This window comes from Paralichthys olivaceus, chromosome 14 (assembly GCF_024713975.1).
Source record: "Paralichthys olivaceus isolate ysfri-2021 chromosome 14, ASM2471397v2, whole genome shotgun sequence".
Taxonomy (NCBI): domain Eukaryota; kingdom Metazoa; phylum Chordata; class Actinopteri; order Pleuronectiformes; family Paralichthyidae; genus Paralichthys; species Paralichthys olivaceus.
The window spans coordinates 22,739,946-22,755,237 of record NC_091106.1 but is presented as its reverse complement, the minus strand read 5'-3'; the positions used below and the strand labels follow the sequence as shown (position 1 = coordinate 22,755,237).

General features: G+C 42.9%; 1 protein-coding gene across 4 annotated transcripts in view; it reads right to left on the bottom strand.

Annotated features, from left to right (window-relative positions):
• atrnl1a (attractin-like 1a) overlaps nucleotides 1–15,292 on the bottom strand; it is a 160,011-nt gene that overhangs the window by 26,198 nt on the left and 118,521 nt on the right. The window contains exon 28 of one of the 4 annotated variants that reach the window (XM_069539283.1): nucleotides 7,589–7,977. The exons of the other annotated variants lie outside the window; for them this stretch is intronic. Coding sequence (XP_069395384.1) covers nucleotides 7,918–7,977 — 60 coding nt within the window. The 3' untranslated portion in view covers nucleotides 7,589–7,917. Of the gene's footprint in view, nucleotides 1–7,588; nucleotides 7,978–15,292 lie in introns of those variants that run through there. 4 annotated transcript variants of the gene reach the window in all.

The following is a 15,292-nucleotide window of genomic DNA, read 5'->3' as shown; positions in this document are numbered from 1 at the left end:
ATCTGACCTCAAGGTATCAGATGAGCTGCAAAACTAACTGTGAACCAGATCTCTGCACCCGAGCTTTACCGTCTGACTTCACTGATGCTCTTGTGGTTGAACAGAAGACGAGTAAATCCCTGCAGCGGGAATTCAAACATCTTGTGGGAAAACTAAAAGCAGAGGAGCGGAGGCTGAAAGAGCAGCAGCTTGATGCTGTGTTCTTTGAAAATCACAAGTGGAGCTCACACATGGTGATGATGTGTCACTTAGCATGTTATTGAAGCCAACTGGTGTTATTGTGAAGCGCAACAAATTAGCATGTTTATTTCAACAGAAGCAGAAAAAAACAGCAGAGGAAATTGAGAATTGAGTGAAAAAAACAAAAAAAAACATGAAACAACTAAACAATGCATTTCGAATCCTACATTACTGCCTCTTCTTTTCTGGCCCTCGTAGACGTAATGCAACATCAGCACCCCCGGCTCCTCCAGTCCATCTGTAACTTAACTAGAGACTTTAATCAATGCCACAGGAGGCTGCAGGTTTAGGTCTGATTAATGTTTTAATCAGAGATCTGAGAGAAACGGCCATTTCTGGACAGGGCGTATATAACTCTTACTGACTGAAATCCACAGTTTCACAATGTGGAGCCACATGCTTCACCGGAAACGTTACAGCAACTGTCAGAGTTTAAATTTGTCAAAGGAGAAGTTATAACATCTCGGTGACGGCCCTTGTTGGGACCGATGGCTGCTGCGTGTTACTGTTGAATCTAACTAAAATCGTATTGACTGTAAAATCTGGTCAAGCATTATGTGAAAATCTTCTTTTTAGTGTCAGCAGTGCAGGACAGAGATGTTTCCTGTTTCACCATCATGGATCTTTATATTATGTCCTATTTAAGGATTCGGTGTGATCTCAAAGGCAGCACCAGGCCGGGCGTGTAATCTCCACAGCGTTAAAACGTCTTCTTGGCAAAATACATTTCCCCAGAATCTTAAAGCACTCGTTTGGTCAGAAACCTGTGAACGGTTCCTCAGACCAACACACCAACATTTGCTTTGCGGATCTTCTTATTCATGTTTCAGCCTGAACGAACAGAGACTGAGTCTATTTTCTTCCAAATTATGCTCATAACAACATTAATTGTAAATTAGGTCTCGGATGCACTCAAAATTCTGAAGACTGGCGTCCATCCTGTTCCTAAATGGGACTAATATGGACATTAATGTTTGCACCTGCTGTTGTTTTACTGCCAGTAAAATTGCTTTTCCCAGGAAATGTCAACAACGAGTTTCCCTCGACAATGAACGGAACACTGGTACAAGAATTCCTTCACTTGGGGCTCTGACTTTTCCCAAAACCTCTAAAACACAGTTAATCACGATGTATTCATACCAACGCCTCACAAACAAGACACAAAGAGATCATAGTATGGAAGCAGAGCATAGGTGGAGCCTTATGATAGACATCTACACAAACAAAAACAGATTCATACAACCATGATGATCAGTATTTAATTATTCCCTCATTATTGGGCTTTTGAAGCTCAATGCTGTGACTGCAGACAGATAGGATTTGCAGCTTTGCTCCTCGGCATAAAATATGATATGCTCTAATAAATGAAGAGTGAACGTATTCAAGCAGAGCGTCTGCAGGGACACCACTGATCTGATTATTGGACACAATGCAGCTGCTTCACAAAGGACTCTCACACGGGTGCACTTGTGGATTTACATCATAAAAACACCTGGAAAAAATGCCAAATGTGTCTGTGGGATGAGTGCAGGCGAACAGGTGTGAGCAGAGTTCAACACAGAGAATCACACACACACACATTCCTCTGCCTTTGGATTCGTATGCCAGAAGGGCCACAATCGAGAGGCGATAACAAATCTCATCTCCGGCGTGTTTGCCAAGTTTCCAGACGGCATTTGTCCCCCGGCTGAATGTGGTGAGAGGGATCTGAGGAGAGTAAACAAGAGCACTGATATCTTCCCCTGATAGAGCCCAACACCCCAAATCAGCGTCCAACGCGCCGTCACTAAGGCCGGACGCAGCACCTGAGAATCTTGTTCCGTGGCGGCTGCAAGACAAAGGCTTCAGGGTGCGGTTTCCAAAAATTTGCCTGTAGTCCTGTGAAGTGACGAAGAGATTCAATCCGAGAAGAAGATGAACTCAGTGGGCGAAGCCTTCCTTTGGCATCCTGCACTTCTCTGCTGTCTGGTCATATGTGTAGTGCACATTAGTATTACTCAGGAACCTGAGAAGTACACCACACAGCTCGAAGAGCAAGAGTGAGCTCCAACTTGGATGTGGAAAAGTTTAGTGAATGTTCTCCTCCTGCAGGAAACTTGCTGGTCAAATTCTTGAAGCCGGCAGCTTTAAAGATGCAGATTTAAAATTAGTTTTTTTTGTTTTAAAGCCAAGCGTTTATTTAATAAGCATCACACCAATGTGAGCGTGTTTTGGAAAGATTAAGCTTCCTACAAATCGCAGCTCTGCGAAGCCTCCAGGGCTCTGGACTTCATGGACATATTTTTCCCACAGGCAGCCATTTGTTTTCCATTATTTTTTGCACAGCCTGAAAATCACATCACATTCTCCTGAAACCTGAGATTGAATTGTGTAATGACTTGCAGTGATCATCAAGTCTGCAGTAATGTGTTACACTTACATGGTGGTTGCAAAGATTTGTGCTGAGTTAAAAAACAATAAACTCTAAAACAAAACAGACTTTCACTGCGTCAGATGATACAACTCCAGAGGATCTGTGAGGAACTTGAAGGAACGGAAACAACAGACAGTAAATAAAGATCGAGGACGCTTCTCCACGTCCCACCTGCTAACATGGAGCAGGCACGGTTTGTGACGTATGACAACCCAGCCACCAGGGGACCATGGAGACACTTTTTGCAAAAGCTTCCTGTCGTCCGTTATTATTTAGAGTCTGTGGTTTATAATTATAGAAATGGGCGCCGCCATCTTGAGCTTTTGATGATATTTGGACATCGCAGCCTGTTGATCATCAAATAACTAATTAAAAACAAACTTATTACAATCATAAGAAATAAATAAAATAGGAATCTTTGGGAATAAAATGTGTTTAACGTGAACTTCTACTTTCCAGTTTGGTCCATGTCCCAATAGCATGAAGGAGGCGGGGTTTATGGCCTTACTACCTGCTTGAAATTGTCATTAATCTACATCCAGAGATCCAAATGACAGCAGTGACATTAATCAGCATTGAGGTAAGGTGCATGTGATTCGCAGCAAATTGACTAAAACTCTGAAACCGCTGGGGCCTTCAAGGTCTGGAGAAAACAGCGATAAGTGATTGGAGAGGTGCTTATGTGCTGCAGGAGAACAGGATTATCAAGGTTAGGATGAGGATGATGTTCTTGAGGGTAAATCGAGGGAGACACTCCAAATGTCGAGGTGCATCTTAAACATCGGCCCCCTCTGGAAGCTGCATCGAAACCTGGCCCTAAAAAACCGCTTTGCAACAGACGGGGGCATGACGTACAACTAAAGCCTGAGTGAGCAAGACAATCTGTTCACAGAGGAACATCTCTGGCACATCCTGGCACGGTGCTGGAATAAATCCCCATTGATTTGGAGAGCTAATTAGAGAAGGCCAGAGAGACAACGAGAGACGGGAAAGCTTATAGATTGTGGGGCTTGTAGCAGTTACTCTGAACAAGGAAGACACACACTTGTATTATGACCAATTCACAGCTAACTGCCTGGCAATTACTGCAAACACTTTGACTGTGGAGAGAACAGACAGCGCGGAGAGACAGAAATATTCCAGATCAAATAGAACCAAAAATAGGCCAAATCATTTGGGTTTGCGAGAAACAAAACTGTGAAACGCGTACACATGTATATTTTGATAGCCTGAACACTTTCAGAACGGATCCCCGACATCTGAGGCGGACAGTTTTCTTTCTACTTGTGCCAGAAAATGGCTTTTCTACCCCTGGATCACAAGATTGTAACACAACAATTTTAGAAACACCGTGCTGTCCTCTTATGTGTGACTGTACAGTGAAATCCCAGCTGCTTTTCATTGCATATCTTCACACAGTAGAATCCAATTTACCTTTAAGTGTTGATAGGAGCTGCAGTCATTTTTTTTTTTTAAACCCTGAGGTTTGTTGTTCCAAAAAAGAAAGCGATTTTTAATCCAACACTCCCATGCACCACATGCATAGAGGAGGACAGATCGCTGAGACTCTTCCAGTCCACAGAAGTACTTAAGTGAGTGAGTACTTTATTAAGACAAACCTCAAAACATCTGATCAGCTAATAACTAACTCAGTTTCTGTTCAATGACTAAATGGTGAAACTATTAGAAGACAGATGCAAACAAAATATTACATCGATGATAAAATCCAATCATAAGACTTTAGTGATTACTGAGGATAAAATATCAGTTTGTAGTTTTGTGTAGATATGTGCAGTATTAATACAACAGAATTAAAAACCATTGTATAATGTGTAAGTGCTTTCAGTGTATTTCCCATGAATTAGCATTAAACTACAATTTTATGGATTTTTAATTTATGGAGAGATCAATAGTCCAGGTAACATCACTAATTACCACACGTCCGCCCACGATTGGAATAACCGTCAGTGTGTAAAAACACAGCACTGACTTTTAAGTACATCACAAGAGTGAGGCTGCCCCCGAATGATAATGATAATGTTAATGGTCGAGGAAATACTGAGTGAACGCAAGTTCAGTTGAGTCTCTGCACAGAACAGGGACAAAACAAACTCACACAGAAAGAACACGTTTCCACAAAAACGTATGAAAGTAGACACATATAAAAGCCGAGCAGGTGCATCTGTCTGATTAATCTTGAAATCTTAATAAATTGAATTATCCTTGTTTTAAAAATGGAGAAGCTTCACTGATGAAATGTCTCTCTCTCTCTCTCTCTCTCTCTCTCTCTCTCTCTCCTCTCTCTCTGTCCATTCCTCTGTTCCTCGAGTGTAGTGACCGCAGTGTTAAACAGTGTGATGACCCGGTGCACTAAATCACCACCAGCTAGACAGCGGACGAGAGACATGGAGACAGAGAGGGGGGAGGGGGGAGGGAGGGAGGGAGAGAGAGAGAGAGAGAGAGAGAAAGAGCGAGCGCTGGAGGGAAAAGAAAAGTGGGCTGTTTCAAGGGGTCTTTCATTATATCACATTAGCAGCTCATCATTGGCCAGTTCAGACAGGCCTCATCCATTCCCATTCTCCACAGGCCAACACACACACACACACACACACACTCACACACACTCACACACACACACAGTGTTGGAGCACGGAGGAGAAGTCGGCTGCATGTGTTTGTGTTCTCAGCACGTCTCTCCATCCCATTTCCTCGTGGCTGATATAAGTCCAGCAGCTGGAGTTAATCCGTTGTACCTGGCACCAACTCTCCACTGACACTCACAGGTTCTCACAAGTCTGTGTGTGTCTGTGTGTGTCTGTGTGTGTCTGTGTGTGTCTGTGTGTGTGCACCACATATTGTCTTCACCCGGTTCCCAAGGAAGCGGTTTGGTTCAGCCTCCATCTCTCTATGAACATGAGTGAAGCCTCCTCACATATGATATCGAGCACCGTATTTAGAACTGCTAGTTTAGGGCTGGTGCACCCTTCAGGATAATCTTGCAGATTGAAGACCAGTTCTCCGTCTCAGATTAACACAGGGCCGTTCCCCATTACAGCCAAGTTGAAGCGTCACCAACCGGATGTTACGCACTTGTACAGCTGCGACAAAAAAAAAAAAAAAACCCAATACAATTAAAGCCATGACTTCATTCATCTGTTCTTTGGTTTTCGCAGCGAGCAAGTGCAGCTCGATGACAACAGCGATCCTCCTACATGTTTGATTTTCTTCTAACGTCACCATCTCCACTGTGAGATTGTTTCCTACAGAGTGTGTGCTCGCACGTTCTGGTCAAATCTTTATCTGTCACTATGTCCTCGGTCTCCCACGTTTTTAAAACAGGTTCAATTTATTTGTGCATACGTGTGAACCTGTCTAACCTTGTTGAGATGACGTGTGTAAAGGGAGAAAACTTTAGGTGCTTCTTATTATTGCCTTGAAAGATTTACAAGATCAAACCATACACTCCTTTGACCACTGTCACACACACACACACACACACACAGTCCTTTGGTTTCCTTGGGAACAGTGTTTATCCTGTCCATTTAGTCCATTTAGCCGTGTGTCCCATTAGCATCAACCTCCCATCTGTCTACCGATCCTCTAGAGGGGCTCCAGTGTGTGTGTGTGTGTGTGTGTGTGTGTCTGCATAAGTGACTGATTGCATGTGTGTGTCTACGCTCGTGTTCATGAACATAACAAACAATGTGTGTGCGTGTGCGTGTAGTTTCCGATCACCCCTCCCCTCCATAAACGAATCAAATATCAGATTAACGCTCATCAATTCCCACCTGCACCAGCGCCGCCGCTCATAATCATCATCTCTGACCTCTCTCGTTGGCTGGCTGGCACCCGGCCCGCCCACCAATTACACCGCACGGCTGACGGGCCAGCTGAAAGCCACTTCCTGCCCCCTGTCCAATTAGATTGCGTCAAGGCAGCGACCTCAGCCGGGATAGGTCGGCTGAGGCCGTTCACCCCGGGGTCAAGGAGAACGGCTCTGATTGGGCGTCGCTGAGCTGACGACCGCACAGACGAACCTTCCTTAATGAGATCATTACATCTTCATAAAGTAGTAATGCAGGCGGATGTTTAATCATTCGCAGCCTAATTCACTGTCAAACATGATTTTATCCATTTTGAAACAACTTTACGGCTCCGACAAGGAAGCGAACGCAGGTCGACACAACAAACTCAGGGGAGGTGGGAGTGAAGGACAAGGACATAAATGTGAGAACTAATGGTAAATAAAATGAGGCGGGACGGTAGATGGGGTAAATAAGAGGTGCTATGAATGTATATTTCCTCCGTTGAACTTTCTCAATTTGAAAAGTTGTGAGCAGCTCCAGGTCTATTTTTATTCGGCTGTAAAATTCTCTTTGACCCTTTTGTTGTCGACTCTTTTCAGCTTTAGTTGGAAACTTCAAAACTTTATTGAAGCTGTGACATGCATGTGAAAATACACTCTCACAGTTTGGGGAGCACGCTTACAATCTACCTCTTACAATAGTATTTATCTGAACGATTAATAATTATACTTAACTGTTATAGTTTTATACGCTCCTGATAACATCACTGTATAACTGCGTGATGCATTAACTTTTTATGTTTTGATTAGTATGTGGGTTTATGTGGAGTAATACTTTAGTCATTAGTGTGGTCACATGTCCTGAAGTTTTAGTATAATTTGTTCAGTTTTATTCTTTCATAGAAAAGCAAAATATCATCCATCATACATATATATATATATAAACTTCAGTCTTATGAGAAACACAAACTGTTGTCAACTGACCCTCCTGACATTTTGCGATACATCTCGTATACTCTGCACATCCTCAATCTGTTTTTCACTTATTCCTCTTGTACTTGAAGTTTCTGTCCAAAAAAAAAATTCTTCAAACCCACCTGACAATGGAAACATCTCTTATTCTTTCTCCTTCCTTTTATTCATCCATCCCTCTCTCTCAGTGCCAGTTGAACCTGGGTGCAAACCTGCAGAGCCCAGCACTCCTCAACACAACAGGGGCCCATCTCATTAACAACGGTCTCAGCTTGCCAATATATACACAACTCATCAAACCAGCGTGCGTGTAAACTAACACTGTGTTTGTATGTGCGATGGAGGAGTCAGCAACTTTACCTCAGCTTCACCTGGCCCTCATCTCAAGATCTTTTTAACAAGGAGCCGGTAAATCAATGTCTGATCGATAACTATCTGGAGCCCGCCAACATCAAGGTGTGTGTGTGTGTGTGTGAGGCTGAGTAATTTAGACATCTAGGTGTAGGGGCAGATCATCTCGGGCCCTCGTTGCAGCGCAGCGTGCCAGCTGTAATGAAAAAAAACAGGGGCGCCTTCAGACTGAGGTATCGCCCGTCCAAGAGGGAGAGCTGGAAGTGAAGGAGAAGTCAATAAAGTTGGGATAAACAAATATTCTGAGAGAGTGAAAGAGAGAGGAAGAAAGACAGTCTGAGTCAAAGAGCGAGGGAGGAGGGAGGAGTCCAGGAGCAGAGTGAGAGAAGCCAACAGTTTTGCCAATAAACAAGCCAGCACAGCACTATTGCAGATTGCCATATAGAGCTTAAGTATACAGGAAAGAGGCATTAGAGAGTCGGCCCCATCAGACCAATGCAACAAGAGCTGATCATGCATCTGTGTAGGTGTGTGTACAAGAGAGTGTGTGTAGATGTGCTGAAAACTGTGTCTTTGTAATAAAGTGTATGTGTGTGTGTGCAAGTGTGTATGTGTGTGTGTGTGCATGTGCATCATGAAAAGCAAACAAATAATAACAACTCTGCTCAGGACTGCCACATATTGATGTGAGATACCAGCGTGTGCCTGCAGAGTGTGTGTCTGTGTGTGTTTGTATTAGTTTTTTGCAATAAATATTTGGTTTCATTTCTAAATAAAGTTCTTAATATATATTTGTCGTTATATGCTATATACCAAAGTTTCTATCCGTATACAAGGAACCATTTGATGCACTGTGACAAAACAAGGTTTCTGTGCTTTGTGCCCTGTGTCCCACCTACACCCTCCCCCACACACACATACCCCACCCTCCCCCTTCTTTATTCCTCCCTCCGTCCCGCTCTTCTTAATCGACTGTGAGATGTTCTCCTATCGGCCTAATTACAGCAGAAAAACATCAGGTTGACTGAACAACTGCAATATTAAAGTGCAGGGCTCTGAGCTGTACCTAATAAAGTGGTAATAAGTGTGTAAACTGTGCATCTTTCACAGTATAAAGATATAAAACACACTTTGATTGGCAGAGTTTATGTGGAGCCTTGTGTTATTTGTTTCTGAAAACAAATCCGGATCTTCTTCTTCTTTGTTTGGTTTATTTGCGGGCAACCGTTGTCAAGGTGAATTACCGCCACCTGCTGTTTTAATCATGTTGTTTAACAAAGATTTATGTAAAAACAAAGCAGTGACCCCTTAAAAAAAGAAAAAAAAGACACGAGCCTCAAAACAGAGCTGATGGACCACGTCAACCGAGGGAAGTCAGGAGCCGCCCACTCCAACCCAACCCAGGTTCAGTCCCTGAGGAAGAGGGAGGAAGAGGGAGGAAGAGGGAGGAAGAGGAGGATGGTAGCCAGGAAACAGCAGTTTCAGTCTTTGGCAAACTAAAGACAGGAGTGAGGAGAATGAACTAATATTTGATCTGCTCTTTTTAATGGGTGTTTTTATTTTGTGATGTGCCCTGATTCACTTTTTAAAGAATTAAAACATTTAAAAAAAAAAAAATCTTATGATTAAACTCGGTTGTAGTTATAAAGGGAGCAGGAAGCTCTTTAGAGGCTGCAGACACATTTACCTTCGTGTTTGGTTCCTGTTTATCTCCGCTAAGGTGGAAACATGCTAATGTGGGAAATACATGAGAATAAGCTGCTTGAGCTCTCAGCCACCGAACAATACTATACAATCAGAGAACAAACCTTCCAGAACCAGGCTGCACACCAGTCTGTCGGGTTTCCTTCAAGGCAAATATGCCCAACACATTTCAATAAATCCGTGTGTGTGTGTGTGTGTGTGTGTGTTTGTGTGCAGCATGTGTGTCCATTGTTGTAATTTGTTGCCCTGCAGGTTTGAGTAGCGGCTCATTATCTGAGCTGATTCTTATCTTTCGTCCCTCTGGGCCGTTACAATCACAAAATTATTGATTCGCTCTGCTTCCCGAAACAATGGATGGTGAATAAAACCGTGATTGAATAGATTTCCAATCTGCCTGGTTTCGCTGCTCATAAAACTTGGTTAATGTTGGTGTCAAACCACTGGTGTTTGTTCACTTTATTCTTCCTCTGCTGTACTTTTGCAAATCTCTCCATCTCTACTTTGAAGGTACACTTCAGTCCCTGATTGTGTTTGAGATGGAAACACAGAATCTCTTCTTCACAATCGTCAAAGAGGTTGTTTTCATCAGCACTGGTTTGTTCATTACAGGTTTTCCTGCAGAATTCATTCAATCTATGGCAGAAGGCGGGCTGCACGTGCACAAAGCACAAAGAAAGCAAACAAAATAAGTTCTCACTTTGACAGAGAAATGCACTGATGCCAATGGCAGGCACTAGAACAAGTGCAGCTGAAATGATGAGGTCTGTCCATCTGTGTGGACGGTGAACACTTTATGGACATCACATGGTGAATAGCTTTGCACACAGCTGCAGAAAAAGACCGAAACACCAGGCCAGAGATCTCTCATAAGTGTAAGTGTAGAAATGTTTTGGGATATTAAGGGCCGCCACGGTCTAAATCTTCTCTGTATAGCAACGCTCACTCATAACTGTGTGGTCATTGGATTTATTTACGGCAGAGTTTGATGGCGGCGAGATTGAGATACCTACAAGTGACAAGAAAAGACAGGAAACTGCAACGGAATGCACAGAGCATTCACAGCATCTACAGGTAAAGAGCCGCAGACAAAGCCACCAGAACAAACTCCGCTCAGGAACCTTTCCACTGCGTGTGTGAGGTCAGATGACTATTCACACAGAGGCAGGGGCTCTCGAGCTGAATGTTGCAAACCAGAGAAGCTGGAAAGGCAGAGTGAAGAGAAGGGAGGGAGAGAGAGGAAGAGAGGGGGATGACAGATTCATGCTGTGATAAGATGCAGCTATTCCACATCACACAGAGTTCAAACAGTGGGGGAAAAGTCTGTGTTTCTCTTGAAAGTGGAAAAAAAAAAGAGGAACGAGAGGAGGAGAAAGGCACCAGAGCAGAAGTTCTATATTTACTGGGGAACAAACGGGGTGAGGAGAGGTGTTTGATGGGGCGAGAACAGGAGGAGGAGGGGAGGTGAGGAGGCAGCGATGGAGATGGAGATACGTACGCTGCCTGAACCGTGGATAAACTGAGATATAAGCAACAAAGTGCTGCGTGAAGACAAAACACTGAGGCTGGAAAGAAGGAGAAGAAGGGATGATGGAAAGAAGAAGTAAAGAGGGAGGGAGGGAGGGAGGGAGGGAGGGAGGGAGGGAGGGAGGGATGTGAAGTTAAACGATTTCTCAGACTTTTTGGGCAAAGCCTTGTTTTTGATATGTAAATGTTTCCGTAGCTAAAAGGTTCTGAAGTTTTATAATCACAGAAGTATAATTTCTGTCCTGTGTTTAAAAGACAACCATTATTTTTAGATCGACAGTTTTCTCTTCTACTATGTGTGAGTGTGTGTGTGTGTGTGTGTGTGTGTGTGTGTGTGTGAATGGACTGTATTTAAATATAGGTTTTGTTATTGACCAATCTTTACAACATGTCAGGTTCACCCATTCACGCACAAACTCGGTTTTCATCGGGGATCACTTGGGTTCAGGTATTGAACCACCGACCTTCTGGTTAGTGGACCAGCTTCTCTAGCAAGTGTCAAAGTGTGAGTCCAAAATAACAACAACGCTTGGATGGACATGAAATCGGACTAAGTGATTCCATCACTCGGGATTTAATCTTAAAGACACAATTTAAAGCAGTTTTCTGTCAAGATATTTCTTCAATCTTTATTGACAGGACAGTAAGGAATGCATTGATGGCTTTCACTGCTCTTGTGTTACTACTGTTCTGGTATCATATGTTTCAATTCAACATCTACTCTATCATTTTTCTGCAGCTAAAGATTTCTGTGAAAGGTACACACATATATATACACACACATATATATACTGCAAGATCTTTGTTCCAAACTTTGTTCCAGCCCATTATTTAACACAGCTCTAATAATGCACTTCATCTCACTCAGGGTCTGACGTTAACTCCGTCTTTTACAGCTCACAGACCCAGTCTGAATATAAATGTAATAATAATATTAAAAATAACCTATTTTCTTCCATCATGTTTAGATCAAACCTTTATATTTTGACACATCAAAGTTGTCTTTTTAACACAAAATGAAAACCTTACATTTTCAGTTTTTTTAATTAATTCTAGTGATTGTGTCTCTTGATTTCATCATTAAAATAAACTGCAGCTGCCGCTTTGTGTTCACCAGAGAAACTACAGCTTTGTTTTTTTTTTTGATCAAACACTTAAAATGAGCCATGGTGCAATTCCTGACAAGCAGCCTGCGAATAGTGACTGTCCTCTCTTTGCACAAGAAATTGTTCCATTTTGCATTGTGTCTTATTTCACTGTGCCGCACTTTGGTCAACTGTGGTCGTTGTGGTGCTAAATAATTAAACTTGACTTTATTTACATTCACCAAATCCAGATTCTAAATTTAATCGGGTCCAAATTATTCACACTCACAGACATCAGTCCACTGAACATGAAAATTGGTTCAGTAGCTTCTCTATAATCCTGAAAACAACCAAACCAACCAACCGACCAGTGACTCGGGGTGGAAACCATAACCTCCTTGGCTGAGGTAATAACTCTGACGTTATTAGCTCATTGACCAAAGCGTAATACCCTCCTGTCCTCTAACTGCCTGATTGTCTCTATCTGTATCTATCGGCCGCTCACTCTTCTGTGAGCGGAGGAGACGGGTCTTATTGATGTTCAGCCTCAAAATCCACATTCACACCTGCATTTCATTGAAAGAATTGACCCCAGATGAGCCGCTATCGTTCCTTGTGAGTGAAAAAATTAACACAGGAAGAACGAGTGATCTGAGCGATTGGGTAATTGACTGATGAGGAGCAGTTGTCCTTATGCCTGATTGGGCAATTGACTCAGGAGGAGGATTTGCTCTTGGTTTCGATTGTCCCAGGAGGAGTGGGTCCTCTTGAGAAAGCCGCTGAGTGTCTCTTCAAACAAACAGGAGCAGATGTGGGCTCTCCACTCGGCTGCAATCACCTTCCTTCGTCTCTGCGTCCTCACTTTTCTTAGGTCGTGTCCCGCTGTCTCCCTCATGCGTCAACTCCACACACGTAAATATATTTCCTTGTGTATGATGTGACGAGCACGGCAGCGAGTTATCGTACCCGAACAACAAACAAGGGGGTTCGACAGTCGACTCATGAATTAATTTATTATATGGAACAAACGGTTCTCTGCAGAGATAAGATGGACAACATGTCTCGACTGTCATGTCGTCCATATCTGCGGCTCAGTGGAAATGTTAGTTGTATTTAGTACTAATGAAACCGCAGTTGATCACCACGTACTACTCAGCCAAATTCACATTTTCTAATTTACTCAGAATAATATCTCTAACAGCTAACGTCTTCTCGGCTCCCTCTGTCAGAGACTCTGAGATAAACCTCTGGCGAAGTGATGAAGTCGTGATGAGCTCCACTCTCTGACCCCTGCACCTTTACACCTGAGGCACAATGAGGATGTCGCCTCGTTTAACAACCTCACATCCTGACTGGAAGAGATACGGGCCGGTCACTCCCCTCGCGCACCTCCGCCGCTGTTTACAACCTGCCTGACTGCTAGTGACGGGAGGGGATTGGTCGTGCCAAGTGTCCGTCACAGCTCGCCACCCACCGCAGACCGTTACAAGACAGATAATGAGGCGTGGGTCGCAAACCACGCCTCGTCGCACCTAGTGAGATGTTCCACAAAGAAGAGGGAGCACACAGTCATATATCTCTGGTCCACACAGGAGCTCCACACTCACATGGTCCAGTGCTCACATTCAAAAGCTCCTTTAGCCGATAGCCGGCTTGACGGACTGGTGACCATGGAGGAGCTCAGAGGAGATGTGATGTGAGGTCAGAGGGATTAACAGTAAAGCTCCGGGTGGTCGTATAGTTTGAATCCGGCTGAACTGGTGTTATATTGCTGCTTGTAGTTCTTGATCTTTGTTCAACTTTTTATATATTAAAACAACCAGAAAACTAAAAGAACTATCTCCAGGACCAAAAGCTGACAGACGACCTTCAGTGTCTGAAGTTTTAATGCAGAAAAATACCTCATACAGAAACCAGTTATTTACAACCATCAATAAATATTTGATATCAGAATCAGTGTTTTATTGCCAAGCAGGTTTACACATTCAAGGAATTTGCTGAGGTGAATTTGTGCAACATATAAAATATATACAAATAATAATAAATAAATATAAACACTATAAGCACCGGGGGAGGGATTTGCAATATGTGCAGTCAGTCCGTTATTTGCTGTCTCGGGAAGTTAAAGTGTCAGTGTGTGTCTGTAGCAGTGGATCAGAAGTTACGTTCTTCTAATCTGACTTTAATTGCGTTGTGGTCTCTTTTGTTAATCTGCAGTTATGTGAAGTCGAGGGTGAAGTCTGGGTGGGCAGCTGTTAACGAGAAGGCCTCTCTTTCTTTCTGCAGAGTCTCCTTCCGGCTTTTTGTCATTTAACATTTAACCCTGTCGTATTTTTTCTGAGGCTGTGACTGTTTGTGACTTCTGTAAAAAACTTTTTATCACATTTGAATCTGAATTTCGACGTGTTTTTAACACACTGAAGGTTCCAGGTGGATGTGAAAAGTCTGTTATCTTATCTTTTATTCCTGCTCCGAGGACGTAACAGCAAATGAACTGGTTAGTAAACAGTTGCAGATGAATGATGCATGATTTTTTTTTTTTTTAAAGAACTAAATGACTGTTCTATCACATTTCAAAGTACAGATGAGACATTTCCATTGATACATTCAGACATGGAAGACGTCTAACTTTATTATCCTCCATCACACTGAGGAGGTATTTCTTTGTAAGAGTCTGTGTCAAACTTCTCAAAGCTGGAGATGTAATTCTGTTATCGGAGTCTTCACATTCATTCCGTAATAATGATAACAATGTCAAACTTACTTTGAATAATCTTTTGGATATTAAATTTCATCATTTCTCCATGGCAGCTGGGATGTGGAAAGCCCTGATGGCTAAAATGATAATAAGCGAGCTAATAAAGGGAGAGGAAGAGTATTTAGGCTGTCATGGCTGGTTTCTCAGCTGCAGGGGCTCTGTTGTTTGTTTTGAAGCACTAATAATGGCTGCGCAGACTTATAATTATGAACTTAGTGAGGTGAGGAAATTACTACAGATGAATAGACAGCGGGGGAGCAGATTGTTGGAAGGCACATATTGGAGCCTGCTCCTCACTCACTCCGGTGACGGGAGCTGGAAATGAATGAGCTTCATTCCAAAAACAAGATATTCATCACTTGCAGAAAAATTAAAACCTCTCGCAGAATATGTGCTCATTCAGAGGCGAGACGTAGAAAAAGGAATAATCTTGTCTTCAG